Below are 12,379 nucleotides of genomic sequence, written 5' to 3' on the forward strand. Positions count from 1 at the left end.
TACACACACACACATGTATGTTTGTGCATTTATATATAGATAATAAATATACACAGTAGTACACACACATATATTATGTAAACAAAAACTTTTATTTTCATCGTTTGACAGCACTAAAAATTAGTAAAACTGAAATTAAAATAAATGACATTTAATACTAAAATATATAAAATCAAAATTAAAAAATGTATACTATAGGAGTATATAAATAATATACCACTAGTATATTATAGTAGTATACTACTACATGACATCACATGACATGAATTGAAAATGAACGTTTTTTTTAAAACCATTAGAAATCAACATGAATACTAAGGGTACATTTCTAAATTGGCATATGCATGTGTGTGTGTGTGCGCGTGTGCAGGACTGAACATTGGGCCAGTGGTCGCAGGAGTTATTGGCGCCAGAAAGCCCCAGTATGATATCTGGGGAAACACAGTAAACGTGGCCAGTCGGATGGACAGTACAGGGGTCCCAGACCATATTCAGGTAAACCTTCAAGCCTACATGCCATAGTCATCAGGAGCAAGTGATTTAGTAGTGATTTTCTGATGTTTTACTGGATGTCTTGCAGGTGACCACAGACCTGCACCAGGTGTTGGCCAGTAAAGGTTACCAGCTGGAGTGTCGAGGGGTCGTTAAGGTGAAAGGCAAGGGTGAGATGACCACTTACTTCCTGAACGACGGACCTCCCAACAGTTAGCAGCACACTAGAGTTCCTTTGGATTCCCACAATTCCCCAGAGAGGAGGATTTCTAGAGGCAAGCAGAAGACAAACAAGTAGCCATCGCCATCACTTGAAGAAAAAAGGAAGATTATTGGAAAAAAACAAAACAAAGCAGACTCCAGACTGGAGAGTCATGGCGGTCGTGGATATGGCTGTGCACCTTGAAGGACGATTGTTTTTAAGCCTCTCCCTCAGGCTGCTTGAAAGATGCAAAGTCTGTTTATTTAATAAAGGCCTTTATTTGCTGAAGAAAAACGCTGTACATAAGGCATTTTTTCTCCAGTTTTATTTTTGTGTGACATTTTTTTCCCTCCGTTATTCTTATTTCAGGAGAATATAAATACAGGTACTCATGTTTTGTTCGGAATTCCTTATTTATTTTGATCTTGATGTTTTGTGCAAAAAGTCCTTTATGGAACAAGTGTGAAAAGCGCATACACATTTATACCGTACATAAACACGTACGCTCGTATATCTGTGTGTGTGTGTACAAATACAGTATCTGTATAAATTAAGAAGAGAACTATTGACCAAAGACCAAAGTATTTAATAGAAAAGAAGTTGTCAAAATGTTTGCGGAAGTTTGAATATTATGTAATGCTCTGACGTCCTCACCCCTCGATTTTTTTCCTGTTTTCATGACGTCTTATCATTTACAGTAAATTACACTGATTGATGAGCAATGCGGGTGACTGGCAGAGCATTGCGCACCAGATCATATGAAGGACTGAATGATTTAATTTAAAGTCGTGCTTTTCCTTCAGAACGACAAATTCTAGATGGAAAACTGTTTGGAAAAGCTGTGGAACAATAGGGATTTTTTTTTTTTGGAAGTACGACCAGGTCTGGGCCTTCAACGCGTTCTCTAGGAAGACTTCGGTTTTATTTTGTGTTCCGTCAACCATTTCTTCTTTTTTCAAAGAAGTATTTTTGGTACAAAATGAAATAAAAGGGAAAAAAAGTTTTTCGGAGGCATCTGGGGAAAAGCCACGGCATTGGATACCACGGTACGAGACCGTTTATCGAGATCCAATTCATTCTAGAAGGACTTTTTTTAAAACGAAAGAAATATATCTATAAATTATGACTGAATACTGTGCTTTGTAATCTCGAAGGGGCATAACTCTTTTCACTGTGAGGTTTCTATGATACAACTAGCTGCTTTCTTGCCAAACTAAACAGCTCAACAGCATGTCTGATTGTGGTATCTTCTCTACGATTTTTGTTTGTTTGATTCCCTGAAGTTCTAATGTTTGAGTATTTTGTATCACCTCTGTATCCATTTTTTAAATTCTTATTCTGGTTGTTCTTATCTATTCAATTGATTCCATTCCAGCTGAGGAGAGGGAACAAAGACCTGAATCGAGGCGTTCAAGCGAATTGGTACTAACGGATCAACTGCAGTCAGTGACGTATGATCGGATCAACAATATTCCCTCCACCGCTTGTTCTGCTTCATTGTAGTGAACATCTCTTTAAGGAAAAAGCCACATGGGAAAATACATATTTAAACCGTAAACTTCAAATTGCCAACATGGAAGACTTCCCATACACTGCATGTGTGCAGTGCGAATTGCAGTGCATTTGCCTTAATTGAACATATTTCAGCATATGATAACAGTGCCTCTTCGTATCAGACTGTCTACGACGCAAACTGTGCAATTCACTCGGTGGACGCGACGCAATTGCGGCCACGTTCGTTAACTCGGTCACCTCTTTCAGCGTAATGGCTTGCATGATGGCCAAAGCACTTGTCTTTTTCCTGCTGTGTTCTTCACTTATTGAAAACTTGCTCTGATCGTAGCTTGCTCATTGCATGTCAGTTGATCACGTTCATACCAAAGGCAGGGGGCCCTGTTGTTCCGTCCAGTATGTGCAATAAAAGCGTACACGAGTGGAGATTCAGCGCGAGGGAAGCAAACACAGTATCTGATGTACTGCGGACAAGCAGGAGTGTATTGTAGTACTACTGACTCTCACACTGGGGCCTCTGTCTAGATCAGGGCTGAACGACTCCTGATCGTCTCCTTATTTTCGTTTACCTTTCAGTTGTTTCATTCTTGTTTTTACTTTATTCGAAGGATTAGAAAAGGGACGAGCTCTTCAACTTTGCAAAGGCAAGTTGAAAAAAGACTTTATGAATATTGACAAATTTTTCCCCTCTAAAAATAAAAAAAAAAAATGTCTGTTTTATTTGGTTTTTGTGATTGCTTTTTATTGTGGTTTTGTTTGAATCCCTTTTTAAATTTTGTTTTGGTATAAGACATTGTGTTTGCATAGGAATTTGAAGAGTTTTATTTACTTCAAATTATTGATAAGAACATGTCACCTGTTTTATCACCATTATTGGGCAAAAAAATGGGATCAGATTTTAATTTATTTGCAATTAATGATAATCACTTCCATAATCAAACTAGTATCACTTAAATTTTAACAATGTGAACCGATTCATTTCTGCATTTCAAAACCCTACATGAGAATTGCGTGTAAATCAAGATGCCTTGCTCATTAAAGATTTTATGCATTTGGTGAGCTGTAATTTAAATACCATCGTTAACGCAACTTAACATAATCCTAGATCATTATATCATCATGTTGTGGTCAGTTTTTGATACTAACGAAAGAAGATTCAAAACATTTAGAGGTCTAGTAAAAACTTAACCTCAGGAAGATGTTTAGAATGGAAACTGCTTCAGGTCGTTTTGTCACAAATGGTTCATTGTTTTATTAATACTGGACTTAGCCACCATAATGCATGTATATGCAAAGAACAACATTTAGCACAGAGTATGGAACTTAATTTATTGCACTAAATTCTATAAACAATATGGCACAGCCATAGATGTGTAGTGGATACGCTAGACTTGCATTACTGTGAGTTGTGTGTCCTCTGCACCACCTGATCTGCAAAGCGAAGTGACACACTGCAGTGTTGAAGTATTATGGGACTGTGATCATCATGTGAACATACTGTCCAACAGATTTATAGACCAGGAATCAAAACAAGCTGAAGTCTGGGCAGGTCATTGACATCTCATTCACAAACCTGAAAAAAGAAGTGAAATTTGCATTCAAGCATTACACATTAATTGTCTGTTGACAGACACACATTAGCCTACATAGCTTCATACTTTGTCATTTCGCTGTTTTTGCGTGGGAAGCGACGGGTTTGGGTCCAAGGCTCCTGGTTCTTCAGGCCACCACTGGAAACCCACCAGCCGTACTGCTGGTTGTCTGTCACAGGTACACGATACAGTTCTTTAGGAGCTGAAAGGGAAGCACAAGATCTCACACTGATATCACTTATTAACAGAGAATTCCTCCATTTTGTCCGAGCATAATTACATGAACTCTCAGAGTAATAGATTCAGTATGTGGGTGTTTGATGGATTTAGTGTGAACTTACACCTCTGAACGCGTCTGCTCAAGTCCTGATATCTGCTCTGACTGCCGAGATGCAGGTCTGATGAGTCTGAAAGGAACATATCGGACCTCACTACTGTAGGTAAACAGATGTGCTGAAGACTTTTCTTAAGCGCCTGTATCAGAGTCGCACCAAAGCAACCTTACCTCGTGTAAGTTGGTTCTGAGTAGATGTTAACATCCTGTCCCCAAAAGGGTTCTGATAGCCCAAATATGTGATTCCGAAGAATGCCATAATCACAACTGTATTACGATAACTAGCTAAACAACCGCCGAAAGAACGAGCTGCACCGAACGAGCACCGAAAAGAGTCGAACACGAGATTCACGCGCTGTCTTCAAACGCTGTTTAATGTGTTGCCATGGATACATACTTGCACTGCCCCCTCATCTCCCGTTTATTTATCAGCACTTTTATAACCTAAACCCTAAAGCATTTCGAAGTCATAGATATTGCTTGCTTATTAAATATCCCCTCCGTCCACTTGCTAGTTCGCCGTCCTATAGTTAACGACTTGTTTGTGGAGGAAATAAACCCAGGGTTAAATTATCCAATCGGGTGCACCTGGCATAGTAATCTTACTGCTTGAAGAAAATTTAATACCGAGCCATTTTCTAAATATTTTCTTTGGGGGTGTGTGTGTGTTTACAACTGAAAAGTGATTACAACGCTTGGCTTCGGTACAGGTAAGCACTTGAGTTGAGCCACCTCAGTCCTTTTTATAAGATAATTATTCAAATGAAAGAGTTCGCATCAGTCAATGTTTGTCTACGTGTTTTTTATTTTTTTACAAATACTAATACTTTGCTATTTAGTCTTTTAGGTTTGGCTATGTGGTTCTTTTAGAGATTAAAATAGTTATTTAATAGAGAGTAGTATTTAGATTTCTTCCTTACTCGACATTTCTTTTTTTATGCCTGTCTGATACTATTGGATGTATTCACGGAGAGCCGAAGCACTACCAAAACAATGTTCTTCCGCTTGACGCGTGCAGGTTATTTTTACATTTATATTTACATTTAGTCATTTAGCAGATGGTTTTATCCAAAGCGACTTAAAAATGAGGAATTTTTACCTGCTTTACAGAGTGTAGCTTTAAAATAGTTCTGCTGTGTGACAAATGAATCCGCATATTCCATGTTTCACTCATTGTGTCCGTAATTAATATGAGCTCATACAAATTAATGTCACAATGAAGAACACTCTTGCCACTGTTTGACATTTCATGTTAACAACTAAATTGAAAACAGCACAAACTAATTTACTTTGCAGTTTTTTCAGATGCCACAAATGGCTGAAGTTAGATAAAGTTGAAGTTGAAACAGAAATGTGCTCAAAGTTTGGATTGTTTTCTTGTAGGATGCGCTTACGAAATCCTCAATGTGCACTACCCATAAAACTGAGCATCTTGGGACTGACAGTTTTAATCACCATACTATGGATATTACTGCTGGATCTAGAAGGGTGGAGGTCTGCCAGCTACTGGTTTCAAGGTCTTTCCTTAAAGGCAAGATACAGAGGCGGTATGGGTAGGAATTCCAGCGGCATCTGGGATTTTCAGATGAATACCTCTAAACCACCCTTTGAAGAGGCTACAGCGTTATCTGGAGATGCCAGGTGTCCCTCTGGATTCTACAGCATGGAGGAGCTCAGGCCTCACATTGAGAGACCTCAGGAGGATCCTGAAGGACCTGGAGCTGATGGAAAGCCCATCATCACTGGTATCTTGACACCTGCAGAGCTGAGGGAGAAACAGGAGGGTCTAGAAATGGCTTTAACCAGTTTGCCAGTGATCGCATGTCCTTCCACCGCAGTCTTGGTGTCGACACGCGGCCCCCTGAGTGAGTACCATAGGAAGCAGACTGAGTATAATTTTTCATATTTTACCCTTTGATCATGTAGCACACTTCTAGTTCACTGTTACTCTTTCAAGATGCATTGAGCAAAAGCTCAGAAGATGTCTGCAGTTACCCACTACCAGTGTGATCATTGTGTTGCACAAAAGAGGCATGGTCCACTCTTCTCCACACCATCTGCAGTGTCTTACACACTTCACCAGCTGTTTTACTTAAATCATACTGGTGGATGATGCAAGTACTCAAGGTGAGTAAAGGCAAACATGCATTGCATTTTTTGGTACCTGCTTTGAATAAGGTAGACAATAAAACGAGCAAACAAATTCTATGAACTTATGTTGAAGGATGGACCCAAGCCATATCTAGAGACCAGAATATCATAAAGACCTGGGGTCTCATTTATAAAACTCTCCGTAGATTTCATCCTAAAAGTGTACGTACACACAAGTTTTCAGATTTATAAAACCATGCGTACGCCAGAACCTGTGCAAAAATCCCTTTATAAATCCCAGTCAGGGTAAGATTGTGCGTACAGTGCATCTCCACCCCGACTCCTCCCCGAAATCACCATATATGGCGCTTACAACGCCTAGTTTTACTATGCATAACCTCATCTGCATATCATTTCCATGCACATTCCATCCACGTGACACCATGTTTAACACTGTCAAAGGCACAAAACATTAAGGGAATATGAGATACGGACTATGAATGCCATTTGTGCCATACACAATTTTTATTGCTAAAAATCATCCAGTATCCTTGTTATATTTTAGAATAAATATATTAAAATATCCATAAAAACAAAACTGTTTAAAATAGTTCTCAGATAGGCTAAATATTTTAGAATAGAGTTGAGCTCATTCTTTTCCACTGGCCAAATAAGTGTGTGTGTTTTGTGTGTGTTTTCTCAGGTGAGTGTTTCTATGGTTGGTTGGAGCCTCTGTTGGCCTCGTTAGTTCAAGAACCTACCACAGTTGTGAGCCCAAGCATTGCTGTCATCGACAAGAACAATCTACAGTTCATAAAGCCTGTGATGTCAGCCCGCACGCATAGCCGTGGGAACTTTGACTGGATCCTGAGCTTTGGCTGGGAGACTATACCTGAAGAAGAGAGGGTGAAACGCAAAGATGAAACCTATCCTGTCAGGCAAATCTACAAAAACACACATAGAGACACCTTTCTCATGTCCACATATTAAGTAAAATTGCATCCCTTGAGTGAACTATTGTTAACAAAATTAGAAGATTTTGACATTTGTCATTTGCAAATGATTTACTATAACTCATTATAATTCTGATACAGTTTTGTTATTGTTAACTAAAACTATTAAACATAATATTCTTTAATTCAAATAAAGCCAAAATAAAAATAATATATAGAAGAAAATAACATAATAAAATGTAAAATAATATATAAGAAAATGTATAATAAAAATGACAACTGAAATAGAAAAGTTGAAGTACGAAAATTACTAAAATTGAAATTAAAGATACATAGAAGTGTATATATATATATATAACAACAAAAGCAAATAAAAATGATGAAAGCACATAACAAAATTATTATTAAAAATTACAATGAAAACTCAATGTATAAATAAAAGCTAATTCAAAATATTAATAAATAATATAATGTTATATAAATAATACTAAAAATAACTCTTCTGCTGTCATACATTATGTATTGTCTCTTGCAGGTATGGCTGTGTGGAGGCAGTCTAGAGATCATTCCCTGTTCTGTGGTCGGCCACATCTTTTGCACCAAAAGTCCGCATTCCTTTCCAAAAGGCATAGATGTGATCACACGCAACCAGGTTCGCCTCGCAGAAGTCTGGATGGATGATTACAAGAAGATTTTCTACAACAGAAATAAAAAAGCTGCTGCTATTGCAGCGGAGGTGAGAGAAGTGGATAACGCATTTAATATTTTAAATGATTACAAAATCTTATCTGTAAAGCTCACATATTTCTCTTCTACCTTTGAGGAGCACAGAAATCATATGGGGACATCAGTGAGCGGTTGAAGCTCAGAGAGAGGCTGCATTGCTAAAATTTCTCCTGGTACCTAGAGAACATTTACACCGAGGCCTTTGTGCCCGATTTGAACCCTGTGCTGTTTGGATCGGTAATGTAGTGTTATAATTTCAGATTTGTTACAATAATAGCTATTACCAGCAAAATATTAATTTTTTGTACATATTGTGTCTGTAGTTGAAGAACATTGCCACAAACACTTGTCTTGATATTGGTGAGAAGAATCCTGGAGGGAAGTCAGGGATTTTATTCATTTGCCACAACATGGAAATAAACCAGGTACTTTATGATTACTGCTGTCATCCGCACGTTATTTTTTATTGGCCATTTTTAATAATTTTCCAAACATTTGTTTTGCTTGTTTGGCCAAAGTAAACAAAAGCACACTGCATATAAAATAAAACAAAAATGGAAGATACAAAAAAAAAAGCTAATTCTAAATATTATAATGGTATATAAATAGCGCTAAAATATTATTATTGGTCAATTTTCTATACCTTTCTAAACATTTGTTTTGCTTTGTAGTATTTTGAGTACACGTCACATCAGGAGCGGAGGAATAATATTGATAAGCAGCTGTGTCTGCATGCGACGATCGAGCCTGAACCCGTGCAAGTGGAGCTGTGCAACTTTCAGGGCGAAGGAACCGTCCCTGCTCCACAGCAGACATGGAGTTTGATTCTTGTTTCCCAACAGGTGTGGTACATCTCCCAACATCCCTTTGCCTCTGGCTGCATAATGTCACAAATAATGAGTGCAGTATTATGGCACAAAATTATCTTATAATCTCAAACTTTTGTGGGTGTTATCTTTTAGAGATTTAAATTTGATCTTTAATGTGTGTTATCTTACCTTTTATATATTTGCAATTGTTTGCAGATATATCTTCTCCATAATGCTCTCTTTAGTAAGTGTTTAATGGTGGAGTATGGCAACATCATCATGAAAAACTGTGACCCTGCTATCAATTATCAGCATTGGTCTTTCATCTGATCTGAACTCAAAAGAGGTTCGTCCTCCATCAGATTATCTGATTCTTTTTTTTTTGGAATATTGCACAAAACAGAAGTGCAGTGAATAATGTTGCATCACTGTTTCGCACTAATGTAAGGTTTGTGCAGTGTATCAGGAGTTCTTAATTGAATTATTCATCTCAATCAAATGAAATTGGGCTGATTAAATTAAACCTGATTAAATGCACTAAAATCAATGTTTGTCAAATAATGCACACTTTTAATTAACAATGTTGTTACTCGCATCAAACGCTGTTCAGTTGTAGTAGCATTTGACCAATGTGTTTATAAATTAAAGCTGATGAATGAAAATGTCTTTTTGTAAGCAGCTTGTGCAATGACTGGATGTAATTGTGCAGTGGATTGAATGGTTTATCTCTGAGCCAGGCTTCTTAAAAATCCAATCAAGTATGGACATTAACGCAAGGTGGCGCTAATGCAACAGAATAGAATAGAGCATGCTGTTTGTTCTGCAGTTGTTAACGTAATGTTAAATGTCTAAATCATTGAAGTAGCTTTATACTAAATATCTATGCGACTATGCTTAATTGTTGTAATTATTAAATACGTTTGTTCTAGTTTATTTTGGTTTGTTTGTTTTTATCTGCAATGTCACGCTGACATTCTTCCAGAGCTCTTCATTCGACTTTTTTCTAGCTCTTATCAGCGGGACTTAACACTCATTAGATATTCCGCATGCGCGCTCTCCATTGGGCTGAAGAGCGTTCAGCATGTTCACCATTGCAGCGTTTAGCTGTCAATCACCGCCCTACGTGGGTTGTTTGCCACAAGCCCCTCCCTCCTGTCGTCTGTCCCCGCCCACCGCTCTTATCCCCAGCGCAGTTGCGCGGTGACGTCTGATTCTCCAGCAATGATGGGCAGTCGAGCGAGCGCTGGTGAGTTTCTCTTTCCACCAATAAAATCACACAAACCCGCCGTGTCATTTCAACAGGGAAGGAGGAAACTGTCTTAAAGAATGACACTGTAGTGGCTATTGTTATATTTTTTGCGCTGAGTCTGTTACAGCTCTTTAAGTTTAGCTTGCTATTTAGTCCTGCTATTTTTGTTTTAAGTAAAGAGCACTATAAGTAAGTAGCATGTTGTCATGCAGTGAGTGCGTTTGATTCTGCAGTGTATATTCAGCGGTCTACTAAGTTCAGCTTTTACTTTACCAGCTTTATTATGTACCGTTTGATGTTAAATTTATTCCAGATATCTATGTTTAAGGCATTTGTTGTGAATGCGATGCATTGCATAAAATTATTAGCAAGCTGTAAGTCCAGTCAGTGCCAGGGCTGAGCCCTGTTAAATAAGGGATTGTGCTAATAACATGGTAAGTTCAGAGTGTGGGTTTGAGGGAGGTTGTGTTTTTGTCAGACGAGGTTTATATGTGTACCTTTCCTGTATGCCACAGAGAGAGCACACACTACAGTCCCTGAACTCAGTGGTAGGACTTTTTAAAAAAAAATTCAAATTCAAGTAGTTATGTGACGTGACTTGCCAAATTTCTAGTTAGTTAATTATTAGAACAGCTGTAGTTGGTGTTGTTTATATGTTCCCTAAAAAGTAGGAATTATTGCATGTGAAATAACTTCATCAAATCCATATAATTTATCTAGACTACTTTCTTTCCAAGTGTATGTCTTCATAATCAGGCCATTTAGTTAACAAGCTTGCTCTGTGGTTCTGTTGTGTTATTTGTTGTTATTGTGTCACTTGTTTAATATTCATACTAATGCCTTTGACATTGTACTGTGTGTGTGTTGGCAGCTTTAGTTAAAGTGCTCTTTGGAGAACACCTTTTGTATGTGAATTTACGTGTCACATTTTTCAGTAGAGATAGATCAGTTTCTTTATTTAGGCATTTTGAGGTTGGCGATGACTGATTAACATGCACATAAAAGTGTTATTTTGCAGTTTTGCTGTTTTTGTTGTCATTAAGTTATGTGTTGTATCAGCATTATCGTCCATCCTGATGACTATGGAAATGATACAGCTGTAATATAACTCCATAAACATACTTTTGATCTGACTGTATGAATGTAAGGACAACGTGAGATCTGCGGTTTAATCTTTTTCTGACCTCTTGGCAGACAAGATGAGCCTTCCCCTCTCACGCTCCGAAGTGTTTGGGCAGCTGAGGAAAGAACTACATGATGATACGGAATTTCACCAGTCTGACGTTCATACCTTCATCATCATGGGGGCTTCGGTGAGTCTCCGTGTTTGTTTGTGTGGTATTTTAAAATCTCTGTCCCTACTAATGAGGAATTGATACAGTCTCATCTGCAACCATTAATTGTCACTCCTTTTGTATACTTTGGATCTACTGATGAGCTACAAAGTTGTGTGAATTCATGTATTTGGGTGACTTTGTTTTATTAGAGTGACTACATTTTTTATGCACATCAGTATTCTGAAATTAATTGAAAATTGGAAGTGGTCTGTTTAGTACTGAATCATGTAAACGCCACAATCCAATGGCCTGATTCAGTTTAAGACAATATTCAGATTTCCCAAATTCTGATTCCCACCCCTGGAATATCATACATTTGTTGCATGTAAACACCTTATTCAGAAAATGGAAACACTTTAGATTAGGGAAAAATATCCACTATTAACTAGTTGCATATTAGCATGCATATTACTAACACAATGGCTGTTTATTAGTGCTTGTAAGGCACATATTAATGGCTTATTCTGCATGACCACATTCTAGATTCCTTAACCCTACCCCATACCTAAACTTGACAACTACAACAGCTACCTTACTTACTATCAATAAGCAGCAGATTAGAAGTTTGCTGTGGGAAAACTCTTAGTTAACAGTGTTCCCTAATCTACAGTGTTACCCAGAAAATTTACCGAAAAGAGATATATGCGCACACTCCCCACAACTTCCCAGTTTGTAAAGCACAATGAAATGCACATTACAACTGGCACAGGTGCGCATACAGTTTCATCACCGGATTTCATCACACTTTCCATGATTGCATATAGTTTGTGGAATGAGTGTTTCCACATTCTAAAATTCTGTTGCTATTTTGTAAACTCTGACATCACGGCTCTCTCCCACCAGTCCTTGCTGCAAACTTTCATCCCCTCGCTTTTCTTCTGTCGCATGTGTTTATTAATGTTTGTGCCATGCTTTGCATTTCATGGTGGTGTTTTTGGGATTGTTGGAGGTAAGAAGTCCTAATTAAATTATTGTGAAAACATTCTAATAAAAACTAACCAATGGCAGCGTCTTGACTCTTTGAGAAAAGAAACCGCACATGTGTGGATTGGCATACTTAAAAAAAAAAAAAAAAAAAAAAA

General features: G+C 37.8%; 2 protein-coding genes and 1 pseudogene across 5 annotated transcripts in view; all 3 read left to right on the forward strand.

The window, feature by feature from the left end:
- The window catches only part of LOC107705664 (adenylate cyclase type 6-like), a 60,392-nt gene extending 59,565 nt beyond the window's left edge, over positions 1 to 827 (forward strand). Inside the window, exons 21-22 of the mRNA XM_016509054.1 lie at positions 371 to 495; positions 581 to 827. Coding sequence (XP_016364540.1) covers positions 371 to 495; positions 581 to 709 — 254 coding nt within the window. The 3' untranslated portion in view covers positions 710 to 827. The remainder of the gene's footprint in view (positions 1 to 370; positions 496 to 580) is intronic.
- Positions 828 to 4,770: 3,943 nt separating this feature from the next.
- Positions 4,771 to 9,594, forward strand: LOC107705665 (polypeptide N-acetylgalactosaminyltransferase 6-like; annotated as a pseudogene).
- A 317-nt stretch (positions 9,595 to 9,911) lies between these two features.
- The window catches only part of LOC107705737 (glucose-6-phosphate 1-dehydrogenase-like), a 12,767-nt gene continuing 10,299 nt past the window's right edge, over positions 9,912 to 12,379 (forward strand). Inside the window, exons 1-3 of one of the 4 annotated variants that reach the window (XM_016509183.1) lie at positions 9,933 to 9,957; positions 10,476 to 10,508; positions 11,155 to 11,273. In XM_016509183.1, coding sequence (XP_016364669.1) covers positions 9,933 to 9,957; positions 10,476 to 10,508; positions 11,155 to 11,273 — 177 coding nt within the window. Of the gene's footprint in view, positions 9,958 to 9,980; positions 10,150 to 10,475; positions 10,509 to 11,154; positions 11,274 to 12,379 lie in introns of those variants that run through there. The other 3 variants (XM_016509186.1, XM_016509184.1, XM_016509185.1) reach the window with 3 other exon arrangements.

This window comes from Sinocyclocheilus rhinocerous, unplaced genomic scaffold, assembly GCF_001515625.1.
Source record: "Sinocyclocheilus rhinocerous isolate Xijiao unplaced genomic scaffold, SAMN03320098_v1.1 scaffold263, whole genome shotgun sequence".
Taxonomy (NCBI): Eukaryota; Metazoa; Chordata; class Actinopteri; order Cypriniformes; family Cyprinidae; genus Sinocyclocheilus; species Sinocyclocheilus rhinocerous.